Source organism: Fukomys damarensis, unplaced genomic scaffold (assembly GCF_012274545.1).
Source record: "Fukomys damarensis isolate Sample0158 unplaced genomic scaffold, DMR_v1.0_HiC HiC_scaffold_36, whole genome shotgun sequence".
In the NCBI taxonomy this organism is placed as follows: Eukaryota; Metazoa; Chordata; class Mammalia; order Rodentia; family Bathyergidae; genus Fukomys; species Fukomys damarensis.
The window spans coordinates 38053939-38073263 of record NW_022900948.1 but is presented as its reverse complement, the minus strand read 5'-3'; the positions used below and the strand labels follow the sequence as shown (position 1 = coordinate 38073263).

At 35.2% G+C, this 19325-nt stretch overlaps 2 protein-coding genes across 3 annotated transcripts in view; one reads left to right on the top strand and one right to left on the bottom strand.

Moving 5' to 3' along the window:
• The window catches only part of LOC104858164 (olfactory receptor 50), a 27787-nt gene extending 19698 nt beyond the window's left edge, over positions 1-8089 (top strand). The window contains exons 2-3 of one of the 2 annotated variants that reach the window (XM_033759207.1): positions 2955-2964; positions 7156-8089. In XM_033759207.1, the coding sequence (XP_033615098.1) occupies positions 2955-2964; positions 7156-8089 (944 nt within the window). Of the gene's footprint in view, positions 1-2954; positions 2965-7150 lie in introns of those variants that run through there. The other variant, XM_010602987.1, reaches the window with a different exon arrangement.
• Positions 8090-11335: 3246 nt separating this feature from the next.
• LOC104847547 (olfactory receptor 50) lies at positions 11336-12274 on the bottom strand. The gene has a single exon (XM_010602986.1). It carries the CDS (start codon positions 12272-12274, stop codon positions 11336-11338), a length of 939 nt encoding a protein of 312 aa, XP_010601288.1.
• Between the last annotated feature and the right edge of the window lie 7051 nt (positions 12275-19325).

Sequence of the window (19325 nt, the reverse complement as noted above, 5' to 3'; positions counted from 1 at the left end):
AAGAAAGTTTTGCAGGATACATCAGCCTAGGTTGGAGTTTGTTGTCTTTTAGGACTTGAAATATATCATTCCATGCTCTCCTTGACCTGAGGGTTTGTGTTGACAAGTCTGCTGTAATTCCGATGGGCTTTCCTTTGCATGTGATTTGTTTCTTTTCTCAAACTGCTTGTGGTATTTTGTTCTTATGTTGGATTTCTGGGATCTTGATTATTATCTGTCCTGGTGTAGATTTTTTTATCATGACTAATTGGAGTACTGTATGCCTCCCTTATCGATATGTCAAATTCTTCCCCTCTGTTTGGGAAGTTTTCTGTCATTTATTCTGTGAACAGTTTTTTTATGTCATTTTTCCTTTCTCCTGACACTTCAAAGATTCATATCAGTCTTATAACATTCTTCTTTACATCATCTAAGAGTTGTTGGATTGGTTTCTCATGGTACCTTACTGTTTTTAAGAGATCTCTCCTTTCATGGTCACTGACCTACATCCTATCTTTTATATCTGAAATTCTATCTTCACATTCATTCATACTGCTGTGAATGCTTTCTATAGAGTTTTTTTTTCCCTCATTGCGTTTATTGGTACATTTTAGGTGTACAGTGCAGTTACATTCATCATTGGGATCTTGTGCTCATGGTACCTTACTGTTTTTAAGAGATCTCTCCTTTCATGGTCACTGACCTACATCCTATCTTTTATATCTGAAATTCTATCTTCACATTCATTCATACTGCTGTGAATGCTTTCTATAGAGTTTTTTTTTCCCTCATTGCGTTTATTGGTACATTTTAGGTGTACAGTGCAGTTACATTCATCATTGGGATCTTGTGCTTTTACATGACAGGTCTTGGTTCTCATTTTTTTCCCTTATCCCTGCCCTCCCTTCACCCCCTCCTCCCTTCCCTATTTATAAATACTTTATTCATTTTTTCCTTCATGTTTTACTTTTCTTTTCCCTTATTTCCTTTCCCCTACCCTTCCCACTTCCCCTACACCTTTATAGAGCTTTTAATCTCTAAAGTTAGACTGAATTCTGATGTGAGGTTCTGGTCCCTCTGACTTATGAACTGTGATGGTGTGGTGTGCCTTTATCACAGGAGCCTCAGAGAGACCTTCTGTAGCTTGTTCAATACACCTCTGTATTGGCACTACCTCCTGTGACTTCCTGGGATGAAGGGGCATGCCTACCAGAGTGCAGCACAGCAGCTGGGCTCCTCTGTGTCACTGGGTTGAAGGGGCATGGTTCAATGTTAATGCTTTGAGTACTGTGTATTTGGTAAAATTAATTATGTGATTAATTAGTATCAGAGCATATAATTATGTTATATAATTTATAAGAATACAGACTTTAATTCCATATCATGCTTGTGAAGCAAAATCTAGTTGAGTAATTGTAGCACTATAATAGTATTTGAATTTAGAGGAAATGACTAGGAGTAATATTATGAAAGACTATTTCTTTTTCCAACTTATAGCTACCTAGATGTGCTTCTCTTGTGATAATTCATGATGTTCTCTTCATATTTGCTCATTTCTGTCTGATTGTTATACTTCCCTTAAGAAATACTTAAGAAAGCATTATTTGAAATTAGAAATTTACCCCTGAACTATCTACATATTACTCCAATTTCTCCCATGATAGAAAATGGCTAGTCAGAATTTTGTGCACAATAATCCACTGAATTCTGTAGTTTTATTTCTAATAATATTTATCAGTAAAATAGATATTTATACTTGAATATGTACAAATACATCACAAATTATTTAGAATTTCTTAACAATGTAGCAGAGATTATTTTACTTAAACAATAGAAATTTATTTCCCCTCAGTTTTAGAGGTCTAATATTCTAGCTGATATGTTGTTTTATTGAGGAATCTCTTCATAGTTGTCAGATAGCTGCCTTCTTGCTTTGTCCTCATGTCAAAATACAATAGAAAGAAGAGGGATCTTGTGTTATAAAGCCAGGAATCCTGCCATATTAGTTCTCCTAATTATTTCATTCAATATCAATTCCTTCTTTAGAAGCAGTATCTCCAAATATACTGAGCTTCAACAAGGAGATATTTGCTAAAGGATGCAAAATACAGTCTATAAAATTAGTAATAGCTATAAATTTATCTTTTACTTTTTGTTTGTTATCTCATAGAAGTTGTCCTTCTTGTACAATTATTACATTTCTTAGATTCTGTGACATAGCATATGTAATTGCTCTATCCTGTAAATTGAAAAAGTTTTAAAACTTATTTGCTTTTGAAATGTATTTTATTATTTAGGCTGCTGTGATTAGTATTGCTATTAGTCTTCTTACTTTTGTCTGTAGCTGTGTATATGCAAGGTATCTCTGGGATATAAAGCTGACATTAGATCATGATCCATGAAAATGCATATATTCAACTGAAATTCAAAATTAGAGATTGTTTCTTTATTAAAAGTGATTAAGACTTGCAATCAATATATAACACTACCAAAAAAATTATGAAATCTTGTATTTCTAATATCTTGATCTATATTTTGATGTAACTAAAGCTTTAATTATTCTCTCCAGGATTATGTCAAGATTGATCATTTTGGTGGATATTAGCCCATTTGAAATTTTATTTGTTGAAATCCTTGTGAATATTATTTGCCTATTCTTTAGTTTATGTATGCCATTGACTTTATGGATAAATTATAATATATTGCAGAGGGTTGTTTCTAAATGAGGCTCAGAATAATGGGAGAAACTTTTTGTATAAGAGGATAAACACAAAGGTGTTTGAAGAAATGGTATATGGTACCTATGGAAGTAATAATGTCATTTGCTGATTTGAACAGATACTTTTGCATATTGTTTAACCAAATAAAAATGTTTTTGAGACAGGGTCTTGCTCTGTATGTCAGGCAGAACTTGAACTCAGCTATGTACCCCAGGCTGGCACTGAAGTCAAGGCATTCGACTACCTCAGTAAGAGGTATTATGATGTGTGCCTGGCTCAATTAAAAAAAATTAGAATGGATTTTATTGTCATCTTTATACATGTGGGAAAAGAGGTAGATACAGTGATGTTCTTTGGTGTAAGGAGGAAATTCTGTCAGTCCTAGATTTCTATAAGAACAATTCTACAGGACAATTGTAGCATTTTCATCAGGGCAACACATGAACAGACGGGATCTACAGGATCTGAAAGAATTCCTGATGTCAAAATATCTTACAGGAGTTCCTCATCCAAATCGTAATTCCAAACACAAATTGTTTTTAACCTAAAAAGGCCTCCAAAAGAATATTACTAAGTATTAATACAACTTCAACTTGATTGATGAACACTATATATATATTTTTTTAAAGTAGAGAGCGAGGAAATGGGTTGGAGATATAAGCAATAGAACTGGGATATATTTTGTATAAGTTGAATGGAAGGACTGGATAGGATGTCTATTCTATTGTATTGTGAGAATCTTGCACCAATGGAATACTCAAATGACAGCTTCTGGACAAGAGACAGATTCATATCAGCTATATTTCCTTCCCCTGAGCCCATTGATGACTATGATAAGTAGTTTTTGCTCACTCTTTTAGTCAGAGAATGAAAGTATTAATTTGTTTTAGCTTTTTTAAAATAAATGAAATGGATTTGGAACAAAAGCATTTGGATTATCAACTGAATAATTGACCTTCTTTATGAAAATCTCTGACCTTCATTTTCTCCAAGGTTAACTGAGAAGGCTAAAATCTTCATTATTCAACCAATTCCTATTCATTTCCCCCTGCTTATCATTATTCCTCCAAATTAAATTCTCCAATGGCTTCTTCCACAAGTACTTCTACCCTCAAGAGAACCAACCAGGCAAAGAAGCAATTATATTTGCCTCCAATTTGGAGTTGGGGATGAGAGATTGCCCTTCAGGTCCTTTCCATGGTTTGTAAGATCAGAACTTACATCAGTTTCTCAGGAGCTGTGGCAAAATATACATGGATATGTCTGCTGGGTTTAATTTTGAACTGAGAGCTCTTCTGCAAGCTTCAGGGGAATGTCCAGTCCTTAATGACTCAAGGTTTTGTTCTGTGTTGCATGTCTTCTAGAGAGGAATTGAAGAAGCTTCCCATGTTTTGTTTCCAAAGATAGCTGGGCACACCAGTTAAGAGACCATACCAGAATAGAAGACTTAACATTCAGAAATATGAATGACTATGCTTGGATGTGTCTGTCCACTGTGTGACACTCATCCCTAGATACAGTGCCCATTGTACTATGCACAGTATGAAAGAAAGCTGATTTTAAATAATTCATATTGAACTGTTCATCTAAATTTTTGTAAAGTTTTTGTTTTATTAGGACCTGAATGTATCATTGAAAGCTGATTTTAAATAATTCATATTGAACTGTTCATCTAAATTTTTATAAAGTTTTTGTTTTGTTAGGACCTGAATGTTTGCATTACTTGTGTGAATTTGGTATGCATATATAACACATCTTAATTCCTTCTTTATTCCCTTTCTCTTGTCTCCCTCCTCCCTCCATCTGCTCCTTTATCCCCTCTTTCTTAGTACATATTTGCAGAACATGTTTACATTTCTTGTATGGAGTGGGTAGAGAAAATAATTCCTCTTTTAGAATAATTTATCTGAAATTAATTTTTTATTAAGTTTAAGAAAGATATTGAAATAAAAATATCTTCTTTTGAATATATTTAACCCTGGTAAGTATTGTGACATTTCTTCCAAATTTTATACCAAATATCTTTACATTTATTCCTTTCTGCTGTCACAATGTAGCTATAAGTAGGTTCTATATTTACTAATACATTAGTGTTTTATTCAGTTGCCTGATGATTCTCTTCCCTTGCTATAATCTGACCTTTACCTAAACAACAACAAGCTATTTAAAATTCTTAGTCATGTCTTTATTTAAACATTTGTATCTGTGTAGTGATGCTTTAGAATAAAATTGGAAAATTTTTGCTACAACCCAAATGGCCCTGTAATTATCTGGCTCTTTGATAATTCTTTCCAAATATTCTCAGGGCATCCATGGTCTTGAGTTTTCTCTTTTCTTCAAATGCCACAGCCTTGTGTATCTAAACCCTTCACTAGAGTGCCCATATTTATATCCTTCCAGTGACAGCTTCTTGATTTAGGATTCCCCTCTGTAAGACATATAACTAAGCTTCCTTGCCCCCTATCTTCTTGTAACTCTTCACTAGAGTGCCCATATTTATATCCTTCCAGTGACAGCTTCTTGATTTAGGATTCCCCTCTATAAGACATATAAAGAAGCTTCCTTGCCCCCCTATCTTCTTGTAATTTGACAATCTATCAAAACTATGAAATAAATTCTCTCAAAATCAATATTTAAGAATTTCTCCTTATATGTATAATACAAAAGCTGATGCATGAAGAATGTTATTTGTTGCAATTTGGGGGATATAGCAAAATATTAAAAACAGACTACATGTCCAACAATGTGTTTTATGCTCAACTAATAGATCATAACATGAAAATATGCAGCATCACTGAGCATAAAACCCATGCCTTACTACCATCAAATAAAGAAAAGTTTCAACATTGTGGGATTAGAAACATAGGAATTATGAAATAATATCAATAAATTTTGGAGAATTGGTACATTGTCTAAATTTAAAAGTTAACCCCAAATCAAATGATGAGTAGGAGTGGGATATCTCCTCAGCTCTCAAATACAAAAAACATTAGCTACAATAAGTCTTTATATACATTATGTACTCCATTTTAGCAGATAGATTCTCAAATTCTTTCTTCTTTTATTTAGTAATTCTTAATATGGATAAGTTTAGACCAACTACGTTGAAGGGAAAGAAAAACAATTACCAAAATATTTAGAATTTTAGAATAATGACTAGAAAAATGACATTTTAAAATCTTTATTAGAACACCTAGAATATGAGCCACAAGAGAGAGAAGTTATTATCTGTGGATACTAAATCAGACACTTACAATGGCCTCTCAATTTTTAGACCCTGATGTGAATATAAAAGCCAAGTATTCCCCACTGTTCTGAGGATTTCAATAGGAACGATCTGGTTAGAGAGAAGTGATAAAAAGATGGAAATTTGAAAGATGAACAGACTCTTTTTCAAAGCCCTTGAAAATTCATACTGTAAAACTGATGAAAATGTTGGATAAGAAAGAATGTTTTTAAAGGAAAAACCAAAGGCTGACTACAAGGTAAATGTCTAGATATTTTATATTATGCTGTACATTCATGCTTTCAAAGCACTTCTTTAACCCAGTGAACACTCATTCTCCAAATCTCCACATTGTGATACTTTTCAGACACAAAACATCCCATAGTTTCTTTTAATTTAATTCAATCATTCTAAGTAGTGTGTTAGCAAAAGAGTATTTCACAGGCAAAGGAAACTTGAGACATTAGTAAACACTTAGAAATTATCTACTGTTTTTCTTTTTAATTAATTTTATTGGTACATTTTAGGTATACAATATAATGACATTCATCACTGGAATTTTGTACCTTTACATAATCTATTATAGTTCTTGTTTTTCCCCATTCCCCTGACCTCCCTTCACCCCCTCCACTCCACCATATTTACAAAGATTTTGTTTTGATTTTTTTCATTTTCTAATATTAATTACATTCCCTTCTTTTTCCCCTACCCATCCCACTTCCCTTTCTCATTTACCCCTTTTCTTCCTACTTCACCTTATCTATTACACATATTAGTCCTTATTTACACTTTTATTTTCTCATGCTAGAGAAACTATTCCATATTTACACATGTGTGTGTCCTATTTATTTCACTTAAGAGTATCACCTATTGGTTTTCTATTAACTGATACCAACCTGTCCTTGTGTCAATCTCCTTAATCACAGATTCAGTAAAAAATCCTGAAACTCTTCAAGTATAAACCTGGTCTGATCTGATGGTCATTCAGTAATTTCATGTTTCTTCAAAGAATGTTGGCTTGGTTTTCAAGTGGACAAATAATGTCCTTTCTCTAAATCATCACTAACCCACTTTTTGGTGAAAAGCCTGACACATTCAGATTGATATTTGCGGGTATACACAAGTTTCAAACCATGTTTTTATATGTAATAGTCACAATGACTTCTCATTTTTTTCACAGGTCTATTACCTTTTTGTATCCTCAGCATAATAGAGAAGAAAGAGCATGAGGAATGATAATCAGAGCAGTGTGTCTGAATTCATCCTCTTGGGGCTCCCTATCAGGAAGGAGGAGCAAGGCATGTACTATGCCCTGTTCCTGGTCCTGTACCTGACCACAGTGCTGGGGAACCTGCTCATCATCCTGCTCATCAGGCTGGACTCCCGCCTCCACACCCCCATGTACTTCTTCCTCAGCCACTTGGCTCTCAATGACATCTCTTTCTCATCAACCACAGCTCCAAAGATGCTCATGAATATGCTCACTCAAAGTCAATCCATCTCATATACTGGGTGCATTTTCCAGGTATATTTTTTTGTATTATTTGCAAGTCTTGACAGCTTTCTTCTCACCTCCATGGCCTATGACAGGTATGTGGCCATCTGTCATCCCCTCCACTACAACAATATCATGAGTCATATCCTCTGTTCCTTGCTAGTGATTGCATCCTGGTTCCTGTCCTTTGCTGCTGCCCTTGTGCACACGCTCCTCCTAGCCCATCTGTCTTTCTATGGAGACAACACTCTCCATCACTTTTTCTGTGACCTGTCTGCCTTACTTAAGCTGTCCAGCTCAGACACAGCCATCAATGAGCTGGTTATTTTTATTGTAGGAACAATGGGTATTACCTTGCCATTCTTGTGCATTCTGGTGTCTTATGGCCACATTGGGGCCACCATCCTGAGAGCTCCCTCCATGAAGAGAATCTACAAAGCCTTATCCACATGTGGTTCTCATCTCTCTGTGGTTACTCTCTACTATGGAGCAATTATTGGTCTCTATTTTGTCCCCTCATCCAGTAACACTAATGACAAAGATGTCATTGTAGCTGCTTTGTACAGTCTGGTCACACCAGTGCTGAACCCCTTCATCTACAGTCTGAGGAATCGGGGTATGAAAGGTGCTCTGGGAAATCTGATTAGTAGAGGAAATTTTTCATTGTAATGGTCATTGTAGTTCCCAGTATCTGGCTATGACACCTTCCCAATGATGCATAAACATCCTTTCTTTGAATTGTTGTTTTTTACCTCTGTGTTTCATGTTAAACATAGTTTTTCTATTTTTCCCATTGATTTGGAGTCTTGAGAAAGGTTCTTACAAATATACTTGTATAATTACCTTTTCTTGTGTTCTCCCTTTCACACGTTTTCCTTCTATAAAAGTTTTCATTTTATGTGTAGTCACATATAGTTCTTTTTATTGAATAATGTACAGAACTTTTGTAGCAAAGTTTTTTTACATTACTCAATGTGATTTTTCTCTTCTGCTAGGTTTATGATTTTACTTGTGTGTAAAATGTCATATTATAATATATTTGAAAATTATTTTTGCTAGTAACATTAATAAGAAATATGGCATATCTTTATTTTTCTTTCATATTCTTATTATTTATTTTAAATAACAAATGAAAATAGTAAACATTTAGTTTTTTCCTTTTCTCATATAGGGAGGGCAAGGGAATGTGGAAAATGTAAGAGCCAAGATACATCATGTGAAGGTACAAATTTCCACTGGTCAATGTAACTGTATTGTATGCCTAAATATACCAATAAACAATGAAAAAAATTATAAATATTCATAATGTACCTTGTGACTTTTGGTTATATACTTTACAGCATCTCTTACATATATACATTGGATGCACAGACAAAAATGTTTGAACCACCACTGTTCATAATAGCAAAATGCTCTAAGGAAAGAAAGGGCTTGAAATTAGAACCAATAAATGTGTTATAATCTCACATATGAAGTATGAATATATATAAATGTATTCCACAAGGACACTAGTGGATAATTAAAGCAAATTGTAGTAGAATAAATGTAACTTAATTTCCTTCACATTCAGTTCTACATCGGGCAAAACTGAAGGATCAAATTAGGGTTAAAATGCAAAGAAAAAGCAAAGTATTATTGACAATACTCAAGAGTCTGGATATCTTGAAGACGAAGATTCAATTGAAGAGGGACTAAAGAGCTTCAAAAATATTTTTATTTGTTCATTATTTAAGCCCATAGATTTTAAATCATTATTGATTTTAATATTTTAAATGTATTTATATGCCAAAGATATATGAACACATGCACATATATAAGTAAAACATTATGTGTACACATATCAACTGTATATTTATGTTACTTTGTATGTTAACATTTTTATAAAGATGGAAGCAAATTTTCCAATAAAATGGGATTTGAAAAACTATCCAGGTGGTGTATAGGTCTCAGAGTTTGACCTCAGAAGTAGTTTGAGAACTACTTCTATTAAATATTGCTAGCTTAGTAACATGGAGAGAGGGACTAATCCCCTCTTAATTAGAATTTCCACCTTTTTAACAAAGACTAGAACTAATTTAAATAACGTATGTGAAAATATCTATGACAGTGACCATCTTCTAGCATGGAAGTCAAGTTTTTGGTTTTGTTGTTGTTTTTTGCCTTGAGAAGTAGAGAACTACATTTTATTTTTCATTTTAAAATAAAAAGGGCTTAGATTAAACTACACTGAAGTCCTGCTTAAACTCAGTTCAGGTTGCCTGTGCTCCTGACATCTTGCCTGGCTATTCTATAGCCCAGAGATGAAGAAGCTGAGCCTCCTTATCAGAATGGACTGATCACCCACAGTCACTGTACCACTTGGAAGGCCCTGAACAACCTCTACTCTCACTGTTGTGCTTCACATCCACCTGACCTGCCTAGGACCTAGATTGGCTGAAACAATCAAGCTCTTAGTCACCACTTGGGTCATGCATTTTGTCTGTCTGAACCACTGTCCTGCTCATTTACAGAAAGCAATCTTGCTGGACATGGTGGCATACACTTATAATCTCAGAACTCAAGGGGAAAATGAGGGAGCATTGTTATGTGTGTGAGGCCAGCCTGGGCTACATATAATGAGTTCAACACTAGCCTGGACTACACACTGAGGTCCTGTGTGGAAAAAAATAACAGAAAGCCATCTAATTTTGATTTTGACCAGGCCCAATCAGTTTTGAGGGGAGGCGGTCTGAATGACTAATTAGTTGCCATTAGTCTAAAAATGCAAATTTTTAAAACATTGAAGAGTACATAATAAATTATAACCAGATGTAGAGATCCAGGGAAAGGAGGGATATTTGATGAAAGGTTTGTCAATGGGTAATAAGACACTAAATAAAACAAATTAGTTCTGCTGTTCTATTACATATTACACATCTAAAGATAATGAAAACATACTGTGTATTCCAAAAAAGCTCTAAGAAAGAATATTAAATGATTTGATCGGAAAAGAATATGACATATATTTAAGGAAGTGATTTTTTTACCTTTGTACATTACACAATATATACATGCATCAAAATATTACACGGTACACAGTAATATATAAAATTTTGTTATTAAATAAGAAGTTATAAGCAAAAATTGTTATCAAGGTTACTAATAAAAATTAATTCAAAATTTATTAGAAAATTAAACACAAATATAAAAACATGACACACGGAAAAAATTTATTGTGAGACCAAAAAGTTTTACTTTTTTGAAAAAGGCTGTGAGATATTTTAAAAAGCATAAAATCTCCCTTGGAGAAATAAGGACAGGAAGAAAAGGGCTAAAGGTATAGGAGAAGTGGAAAGGGTAGGGGAAGAGGAATAAGGGAAAAGGAAAAATATGAGAAAATGAAAAAATAGAAACAAAGTTTTTGTAAATAGGGAAGGGAGGCAGGTGTGAAGGGAGGGCAGGGATATGGAGGAAAAATGAGAACCAAGATCTGTCATGTAAAGGTAGAAGATCCCAAAAATGAATGGAACTGTACTGTATACCTAAAATGTACTAATAAACTCAATGAGAAAAAAAAAGAAATAAGGATAATTTTAGGTGAAATATAATAAAATCCTAACACGTTAAGTTTTCACATAAATAAGATACATGAAATGCTAAAAAGTAGAGCATAAAATCTGTTTAAAAGACAAAGATACCAAACTAATAGTTAAATGAAGTTAAACAGATAGGCTTCCAAAAACTATCTCAACACTCTCAAATCAATAATACAACACAGAGAGGAAAAACTATATCCTTGGTTAAGGACAAGCTAAAAAAAATAAACAAAGAAAGCACCACATCAACAGTCACTAAACAGTAAACCAGAGAGGAAAGGATGTATGCGTGAGATTGACAAGATCTCATATCTAGTTAATTAAGGAAGGGCAATTCCCATCACCCTGAAAAGGTTGCTCTACTGAATATCTTTCCCACAGCACCTTTCATGTCCCGATTCCTCAGACTGTAGATAAAGGGATTCAGCATGGGTGTGACCAGACTGTACAATGCAGCCACAATGACATCCTTGTCATTAGTGTTACTGGATGAGGGGAAAAAGTAGATCCCAATAACTGATCCATAGTAGAGAGAAACCACACAGAGGTGAGAGCCACAGGTGGACAAGGCTTTGCAGATTCCCTTTATTGAAGGAGCCCTCAAAATGGTGGCCCCAATGTGGCCATAAGACACCAGAATGCACATGAATGGCACAGTTATAACCACAGTTCCTACAGTGAGGATGACCATGTTGTTGATGGTGGTGTCTGAGCTGGACAACTTAAGTAAGGCAGAGAGGTCACAGAAGAAGTGGTGGAGAGTGTTCTCTCTAGAGAAAGACAGGCAGAGTAGGAGAAGAGTGTGCAGAAGGGCAATGGTAGTAGAGAAGGTCCAGGACCCAATCACTAGCAGGAAACAGAGGTTCTGACTCATGATGGTGGTGTAGTGCAGGGAGTGACAGATGGCCACATACCTGTCATAGGCCATTGAGGTGAGAAGAAAGCTGTCAAGATCACCAAATAATAAGAAAAAGAATTCCTGTGAAATGCACCCAGCATATGAGATGGATTGACTATGAGTCAGCATGTTCATGAGCATCTTTGGAGCTGTGACTGATGACAAAGAGATGTCAGCGAAAGCCAAGTGGCTGAGAAAGAAGTACATGGGAGTGTGGAGGCGGGAGTCCAGCCTGATGAGCAGGATGATGAGCAGGTTCCCCAGCACTGTGGTGAGGTATAAGGCCAGGAACAGGGCATAGTACATGCCCTGTTCCTCTGGGCTGATGGGCAGCCCCAAGAGCGTGAATTCAGACACACTGCTCTGATTATTCCATGTCATGCTCTCCTCATTTTCTGCAGATGAAAACAGAGATGGAAATACTAATGAGAAGTAATTGTAACTATTCCACTGTACAACTTGGTTTTGAACTAGTCATTATATGATTATATTTCTGAATACCACAAGGTTTTGCTGTACCCATGAGCTAGTGATGGGCTAGTGATGGTATGGAATGTCGTTTATCCCCCTAAAGATCCTACAAAAAAATCTGCCTAATCATCAGACCAGACCATCAAACTTGAGGAGGCCAGGAGTTCACAATACTGAGATTAGAAATTCAAATATATTATTCATTGTAACCAAATATATTGTTCATTATTTGGATATACAAAAGCCTAATGTGATAATGAAGTAGCTTCTGCTGTGTTCTTTAAAAGGAGTCCAGAAACTGAACATGGGGGAATTTGCATATAATCCCAGCACCATGGGAGGCTGAGACAGGAAGATCACAAGTTTTAGCCTTCACTTGGGCAACTTAGTGCCTTGGGGGACCTAATCTCAAAATAAAAATTTTAAAAGGGGCTGAGAGTATAACTCAGTGCAAAGGCCCTCAGTGCTACAAAAAAGAAAAAAAGGAATCCCCAAAACAAAAACAAAAATGTAAAAAGGAAATCCTAAATACAAGAACCTTTCCTATGAAGATTATAAAAGTGGACACTCTAATTAAATGTCTGCATAAGAGAGAGAGCTAGGGCACTTGAGGAACAGGAAATTTAAGGCTCTGGTCATCCCAGCAAAGATGATCAAGTTGGAGAATTATTAAAAGCCAGACTACATGAGATTTCTTCTGACAGAGTAAGAAAGTTTTTATTCTATTCCCAAAGCAATAGTTCACTAAAGAAACAGTTTAATATTAGAAGTGACCAAAAATTTTAAATATCTTGTTGTCTACTGGGTAGATGTCAGAATACAGCAAGACAAGATTGACAGCAGGAATAATATGAAGTTATTGTGGTAACTTACATGCAAAATAATATCTGCTTACATCTAGACTGTGGCAGGAGATATGAAGAAACTTGTAGAGATTTGGTATAAAATTCATAAGAAAATCAACAAGACTGTTTGGAGGAAAAGATACCAAAGAAAGATATTTTTCACTATCCTCTGGAGAATTCATTATAGAATCAGTCAGAGATAATAAAAGTATTAACGTGGAGGTTGGGCTTTGCCCTATGCTTTCAAAATTTAGATACAATCTCAAATCAAGGTCAGTTACACACAGCTGTCTATCACACTCTGCTTTCAAGCAGGATAGAATCTAGGGATCAGTAGCTCGCACTGGGCACATGCGTGCACACACACACAAAAAGTGACACACATTGTATATCACGGAATACAAGTTCTGCTCCTGCTCTGACACTGTCCCTTAGATGTTCAGCGCAGATACCACCAACTACAAGGCACAGGAAGATGCTTCCACTTCTCTCTAAAGGCATAGGACGCCGTCAAATAGGTAGAGCCTCTCTAGAGTTCAAGGGTCCTTTGCAATGGGTAAAAGAGTTATGAGTTCAGAATCGAGAACGGTAGATAGTTTAATACCTATTGTTCACAGCCTCTGAGAAATTGATGTAAGTTCTAATTTTATTAGCCATAGAGAGGACTCGAGGGGCAATCCTCCATTTCCATCTCCAAATTAGATGTAAACTGAATATAATTGTTGCCTTCAGCTCCCTTGAAGGAAGGACTGCTTTTTAAAGCATTCATTAGAGAATTCACCTTTGGAGGAGCAATAATAACCACAAGGCAGCCATTAGGAACTTAGTAATTCCAAAAAATTCTTGTTTTCTCAGTTTAACTTGGGAGAATGTGATTCAGAGCTCATAATAAACCATGCTGGAGATTTATGGTAATAACCAGTCTCTTGTTTCAGAATCCACACTGTTTCAAGGACACCAGAAACACTCTAGCACCTGCACTCTCTGAACAAAAGAGAACAAAATTTCTGCATTCTCTTTTTTCCACTAGGATTAGTGATTGAACTCAGGGCCTTTGTACTAAGCTGCATCTCCATCCCTTTTTAAATTTTGATTTGGACACAAGGTCTTGCTGAATTGCTAAATTGCCCAGGCTGGGCTTCAAATTGTGATCTTCCTCCTTCAGCCTCCCCTAATACTGGGATTACAAACGGATCTTCATTGTTTACTTACTGTTACACATCAACTGTGTAAAGCTTCCACGCACAAAGCTGAAATATATGTAACACGTGTGTTTCTTTATGACAACTTGTCTTTTGGAGCATTTGCTCTGAAATTATTCAGTTCAATTCTCTCACACTTGTCTCTATTCACACTACTTATAAAACTTTCACTCAGGCTGGGAATTTAGCTCAGTGGTTCCAGTGCCTGCCTCACAAGCGCAAGGGCCTAAGTTCGACCCCCAGTACAAAAAACAAACAACCAAACAAACAAACAAAAAACCAAAAGAAAACTTTTACTCATTTGTACATTAAGTCTCACTTGGATCAAACCCATCATTTGTGTACTATATTTGGTTCTTGTGGGAGTTTTTTTGTCTCACTGGCTTACACCCTTTAATGTAGCTTACGACTCCCCAGCATCATGTATTATTTTCCATACAGGCAAATGAAAGTGTCAGTGAATTGATTTGTCTTCTATGAAATGGGCTTTAATTTTGAATTAGCACTGAAAAAAAAGTTGTTGGACTTGGGTAAAGAACATTAAATGTGAATATTGCTTTGGTCACAGATAACAGTTATATTTTAGATCATTTTCTTTATTAGTACATGTTTATGTTTACATTCCTGTGGGAAGCTGACAGTACATAGTACATCTAAATTCCTTTGTTAGTTCCTTTCTCTTCCCCCCCTCCCTGCATCCGTCTCTTGGTCCCCTTCCTTTTTATTTTTTGGTACATTTTTAGAGCACACAATGTTTATTAATGACCACAAGTGGATTTACTACCTAATATATGTGAAAATATATTTAGTAAATGCAAACACATATAGACCCAGTTTTTGATGTAGGGTTTTTAAAAATTAAAACAAATAAGAACATCAGAAAACACAAGAAATTATCTTACCAGACTACAAAATATTTTTTTTCCTGAGTGTGATTTTAAATTACTCACAACAAATCAATTTTTAAGGGCAGATTATTATATTTTAGTTTCCAGGTGCATCAAGGTTAGTCTCTTAGAAGTAATTTTTTTCATTCATTAATTTTATTTGTACATTTTAGATATACAAAATGCTGACATTCATTGCTGAAAATTTGTATCTTTACAGGATATATCTTTGTTCTTATTTTTTCCATTCCCCTGCCTTCTGTTCAACCCCTCCATGCCCCCACCCCATTTTCAAAGACTTTGTTTCCATTTTTTTCATTTTCTCATAGTTATTCCTTTCCCTTCTTTCCTTTCATCTACCCCTCCCACTTTCCCTTCCCCTTTGGACCTTTTCTTCCTATTTCACATTATCTATTATACATTTTGATCCCTATCTACACTGTCAGTTTCCCACACCAGAGAAGCTCTTCTGTATTTACACACGTGTCCTATTTATTTCACTTAAGAGTATGCATCCATTCCAACCACTGTGGAAATCAGTTATGGAAATACCTCAAAGAACTAGGATAATAGGTGCCATTTGACCCAGCTAAGCCTCTGCTGGGTATCTTTCCAAATGAATTAAAAGAATCATACCGCAGTGATATATATGAACCCATGTTCGTAGTGGCACAGTTTGTAATAGCTAAAACTTGGAAACAGCCCATTTGCCCATCAACTGGAGACTGGATAAAGAAGATGTGGTTTTTCTATAAAATGGAATACTACTCAGCCATGAAGAATGAGAAACTGGAGTCATTCATAGGAAAATGGATGCATATTGAGGTCATACTCTTAAGAATAGACTGTTAGAAGGCTGAAAATGTTAAAAATTATATCCAGTACAATCACAGGTATAAATTTTTAAGTAAGTTTTATCTCCCACTCACTTATTTTGACTTAATGTAACTTTTTTACTTGACCCTTTCTCTTTGAAACCATCTAGTCATTTTATTTTAGAAAAAAATCTTCTTTATGATACAAACATGTAAAAGTTTTTTTAAACCAAAAATGTATTTTTGTTGAATTTACTGGTACTTTTTAAGTATACAGTTACATTCATCATTGGGATCTTATATATTTACATGACAGACCTTGGTTCTCATTTTTTACTTATACCTGTGCCCTCCCTTCACCCCCTCCATCCTCCCCTATTTACAAAGACTTTGTTTCCATTTTTTCCTTCTCTCATATTTTTTCTTTTCCCTTCTTAGGTTTCCCCTACCCTTCCCACTTCCCCTACACCTTTAGCCCTTTTCTTCCTATTTCACATTGTCAGTTATACAATTTGGATCTTATTTACATTTTTAGGTTATCATACCAGATAAAATGGTAATTACACATTTATGTCCTATTAATTTCACTTACGAGTATATCCTCAATGTGCATATAGTTAGCTATACATGTCTCTAGTTCCTCTTTCTTTATGGCTGAGTAGTACTCCATTTTATGTAACACACACACACACACACACACACACACACACACACACACACACCTTTATCCAGTCTCCAGTTGATGAGCAATTAGTCTGTTTCCAAGTTTTAGCTGTTAGAAACTGTGCTGCTATAATCATGGGTGAGATGGGTGAGCATATATCACTATGCTATGTTCCTTTAATTCTTTTGGGAAGATACCCAGCAGGGGAATAGCTGGGTCAAATGGAACTTTTAATCTTAGTTGTTTGAGGTATCTCCTTATTGATTTCCACAGTGGTTGCGCCAGTCTGCACCAACAATGAAGAGTTCCTTTCTCTTCACATCCCAGCCAACATTTGTTATTGGTTGATTTTTTTGATGCAAGCCATTCTTTCTGGGGTGAGGTGCAATCTCAGTATTGTTTTCATCTGCATCTCTCGAATGAACAGTGATGTTGAACATTTTTCATGTATTTATTTGCTGCTTTTACTTCTTTGTTTGAGAAATGCCTGTTCATTTCAGATGCTTGATTTTGAATTGGATTTATAAATTTGGAGGGTCTGATTTTTTTAATTCTTTACATATTTTAGATAGTTGACCTTTGTCTGAAAAATAACTGGTAAAAATTTTTTCCCACTTTGTAGGTTGTCTCTTAGCTCTGCTGGTGGTTTCTCTTGTAGTGCAGAAGCTTTTTAAAAAGATGAGATCCCTGTTGTGGATTTTTTGTGCTAGTTCCTGTGCTACAGATTTGTTCATAAAGTCTTTTCTTATGCCAATGTCTTCAAGAATTCTACCTGACTTATCTTCCAACAAGTTTAGCATTTCTCTTTTAATATTTAGATCTTCATTCCAGTTTAGTGCATAGTTCATTGAGTTTAGTGCATGGTGAAAGATAGAGGTCTAGTTTTAATCTTTGGCAAGGTGAAATCCAGTTTTTCCAACACTATTTATTAAATGGACTATCTTTCCTCTAGTGAGGATGATTGGCTCCTTTGTCAAATGTGAGGTAGCTGAATGTGTCTGGAGTTGTTTCTGCATCTTCTAATCTATTCAGCTGATCCTTGGATCTATTTCTTTGCCAGTACCATCTCTATTTTTATCACTGTGGCTTTGTAGTATAGTTTCAAGTTAGGGATTGTGATACCCACTGCCATGTCTCTGTTACCTAGAATGGCTCTTGCTATTCTAGGTATCTTTTGGTTCCAAATGAATTTTTGGATTGTTTTCTCAAGTTCTATGAAATCCAAGAGATTGGGATTTCAATTGGGATTGGTTTGAATCTGTATAGCAGTTTTGGAAGCAGGCCATTTTCACTATATTGGTTCTTTCTAACCAGGAACAATGGATGTTTTTCCATTTTCTTATATCCTCTTTGATCTCTTTTTTCAGGGTGTTGTAGTTCTCAATGTAGAAGTCTTTTGCTTCCTTTCTTAGATTGATTCCTAAATATTTCATTTTTGGGACGCTATTGTGTTTCTCTACTTTCTCTCTCAGTGATTTTGTTATTTGTGTACAAGAAGGCAATTGTATTTTAAGTGTTGACCTTGTATCTAGCTACTCTATTGAATCTGTCAATTAAGTCTAGAAGTCTTTTGGTGGAATTTTTGGGATCTTCTTTTTAAAGTATCATATCATCAGCAAATAGTGACAGTTTAACTTCTTCCTTTTCTATCTTTATTCCTTTTGCTTCTTTCACTGGTCTAATTGCTTCAGCTGATGTTTCCAAAACTATATCAAATAGGAGTGGTGACAGTGGATATCCTTGTCTTGTTCCTGATTTTAGTGTGAAGGATTTCATTTTTTGACCATTTCAAATGATGTTGGCTGTTGGTTTTTCATAGATAGCCTTTACCATATTGAGATAAAGACCATCTATTCCAATTTTCTGCAGGGTTTTTATCATGAATGTGTGTTGAATTTTGTCCAATGCTTTTTCTTTATCTATTGAGATGATCATATGGTTTTTGCCCAGGACTCTGTTAATATAGTGTAATACATTTATTGATTTATGTACATTGAACAATCCTTGCATTGAGCCATCCTTGCATTCCTGGGATAAATCCAACTTGGTCAGAGTGTATCATCTTCTCTATGACCCTCTGTATTCTTTTTCCCTATATATCTTATTGAGGATTTTTGCATCTATGCTCATTAAGGAGATTGGCCTGTAGTTCTCTTTATTGGTTGGGTCTTTCCCTGGTTTGGGAAATAAAGTAACACTTGCTTCTAGGAATGAATTTGGAAGTATCAATTCCCTTTCAATGTACTGAAAAGTTTCAAAAGTAATGGCAGTAGTTCTTTTCTAAATGTTTTGTACAATTCAGCAGTGAAACCATCAGGGCCTGAGCTTTTCTTTATTGGGAAATTTTTAATTACATTTTCAATTTCACTGATTGCAATTGTGGTGTTTAGAATTTTTATATCTTCTTCTTCAACTTTCGTAATTCATATGTTCTAGAAATCTGTCCATTTCTGCTGTAATTTCTGTTTTATCTGAGTACAGGTTCTTGAAGTAGATAATCATCTGGATATCTCCTGGATCTGTTGTGAATTCACCTTTTTTATTCCTA

Excerpts from the sequence above, each read along its gene's own strand:
- LOC104847547 (XM_010602986.1), bottom strand. The coding sequence starts at position 12,274 with ATGACATGGAATAATCAGAGCAGTGTGTCTGAATTCACGCTCTTGGGG.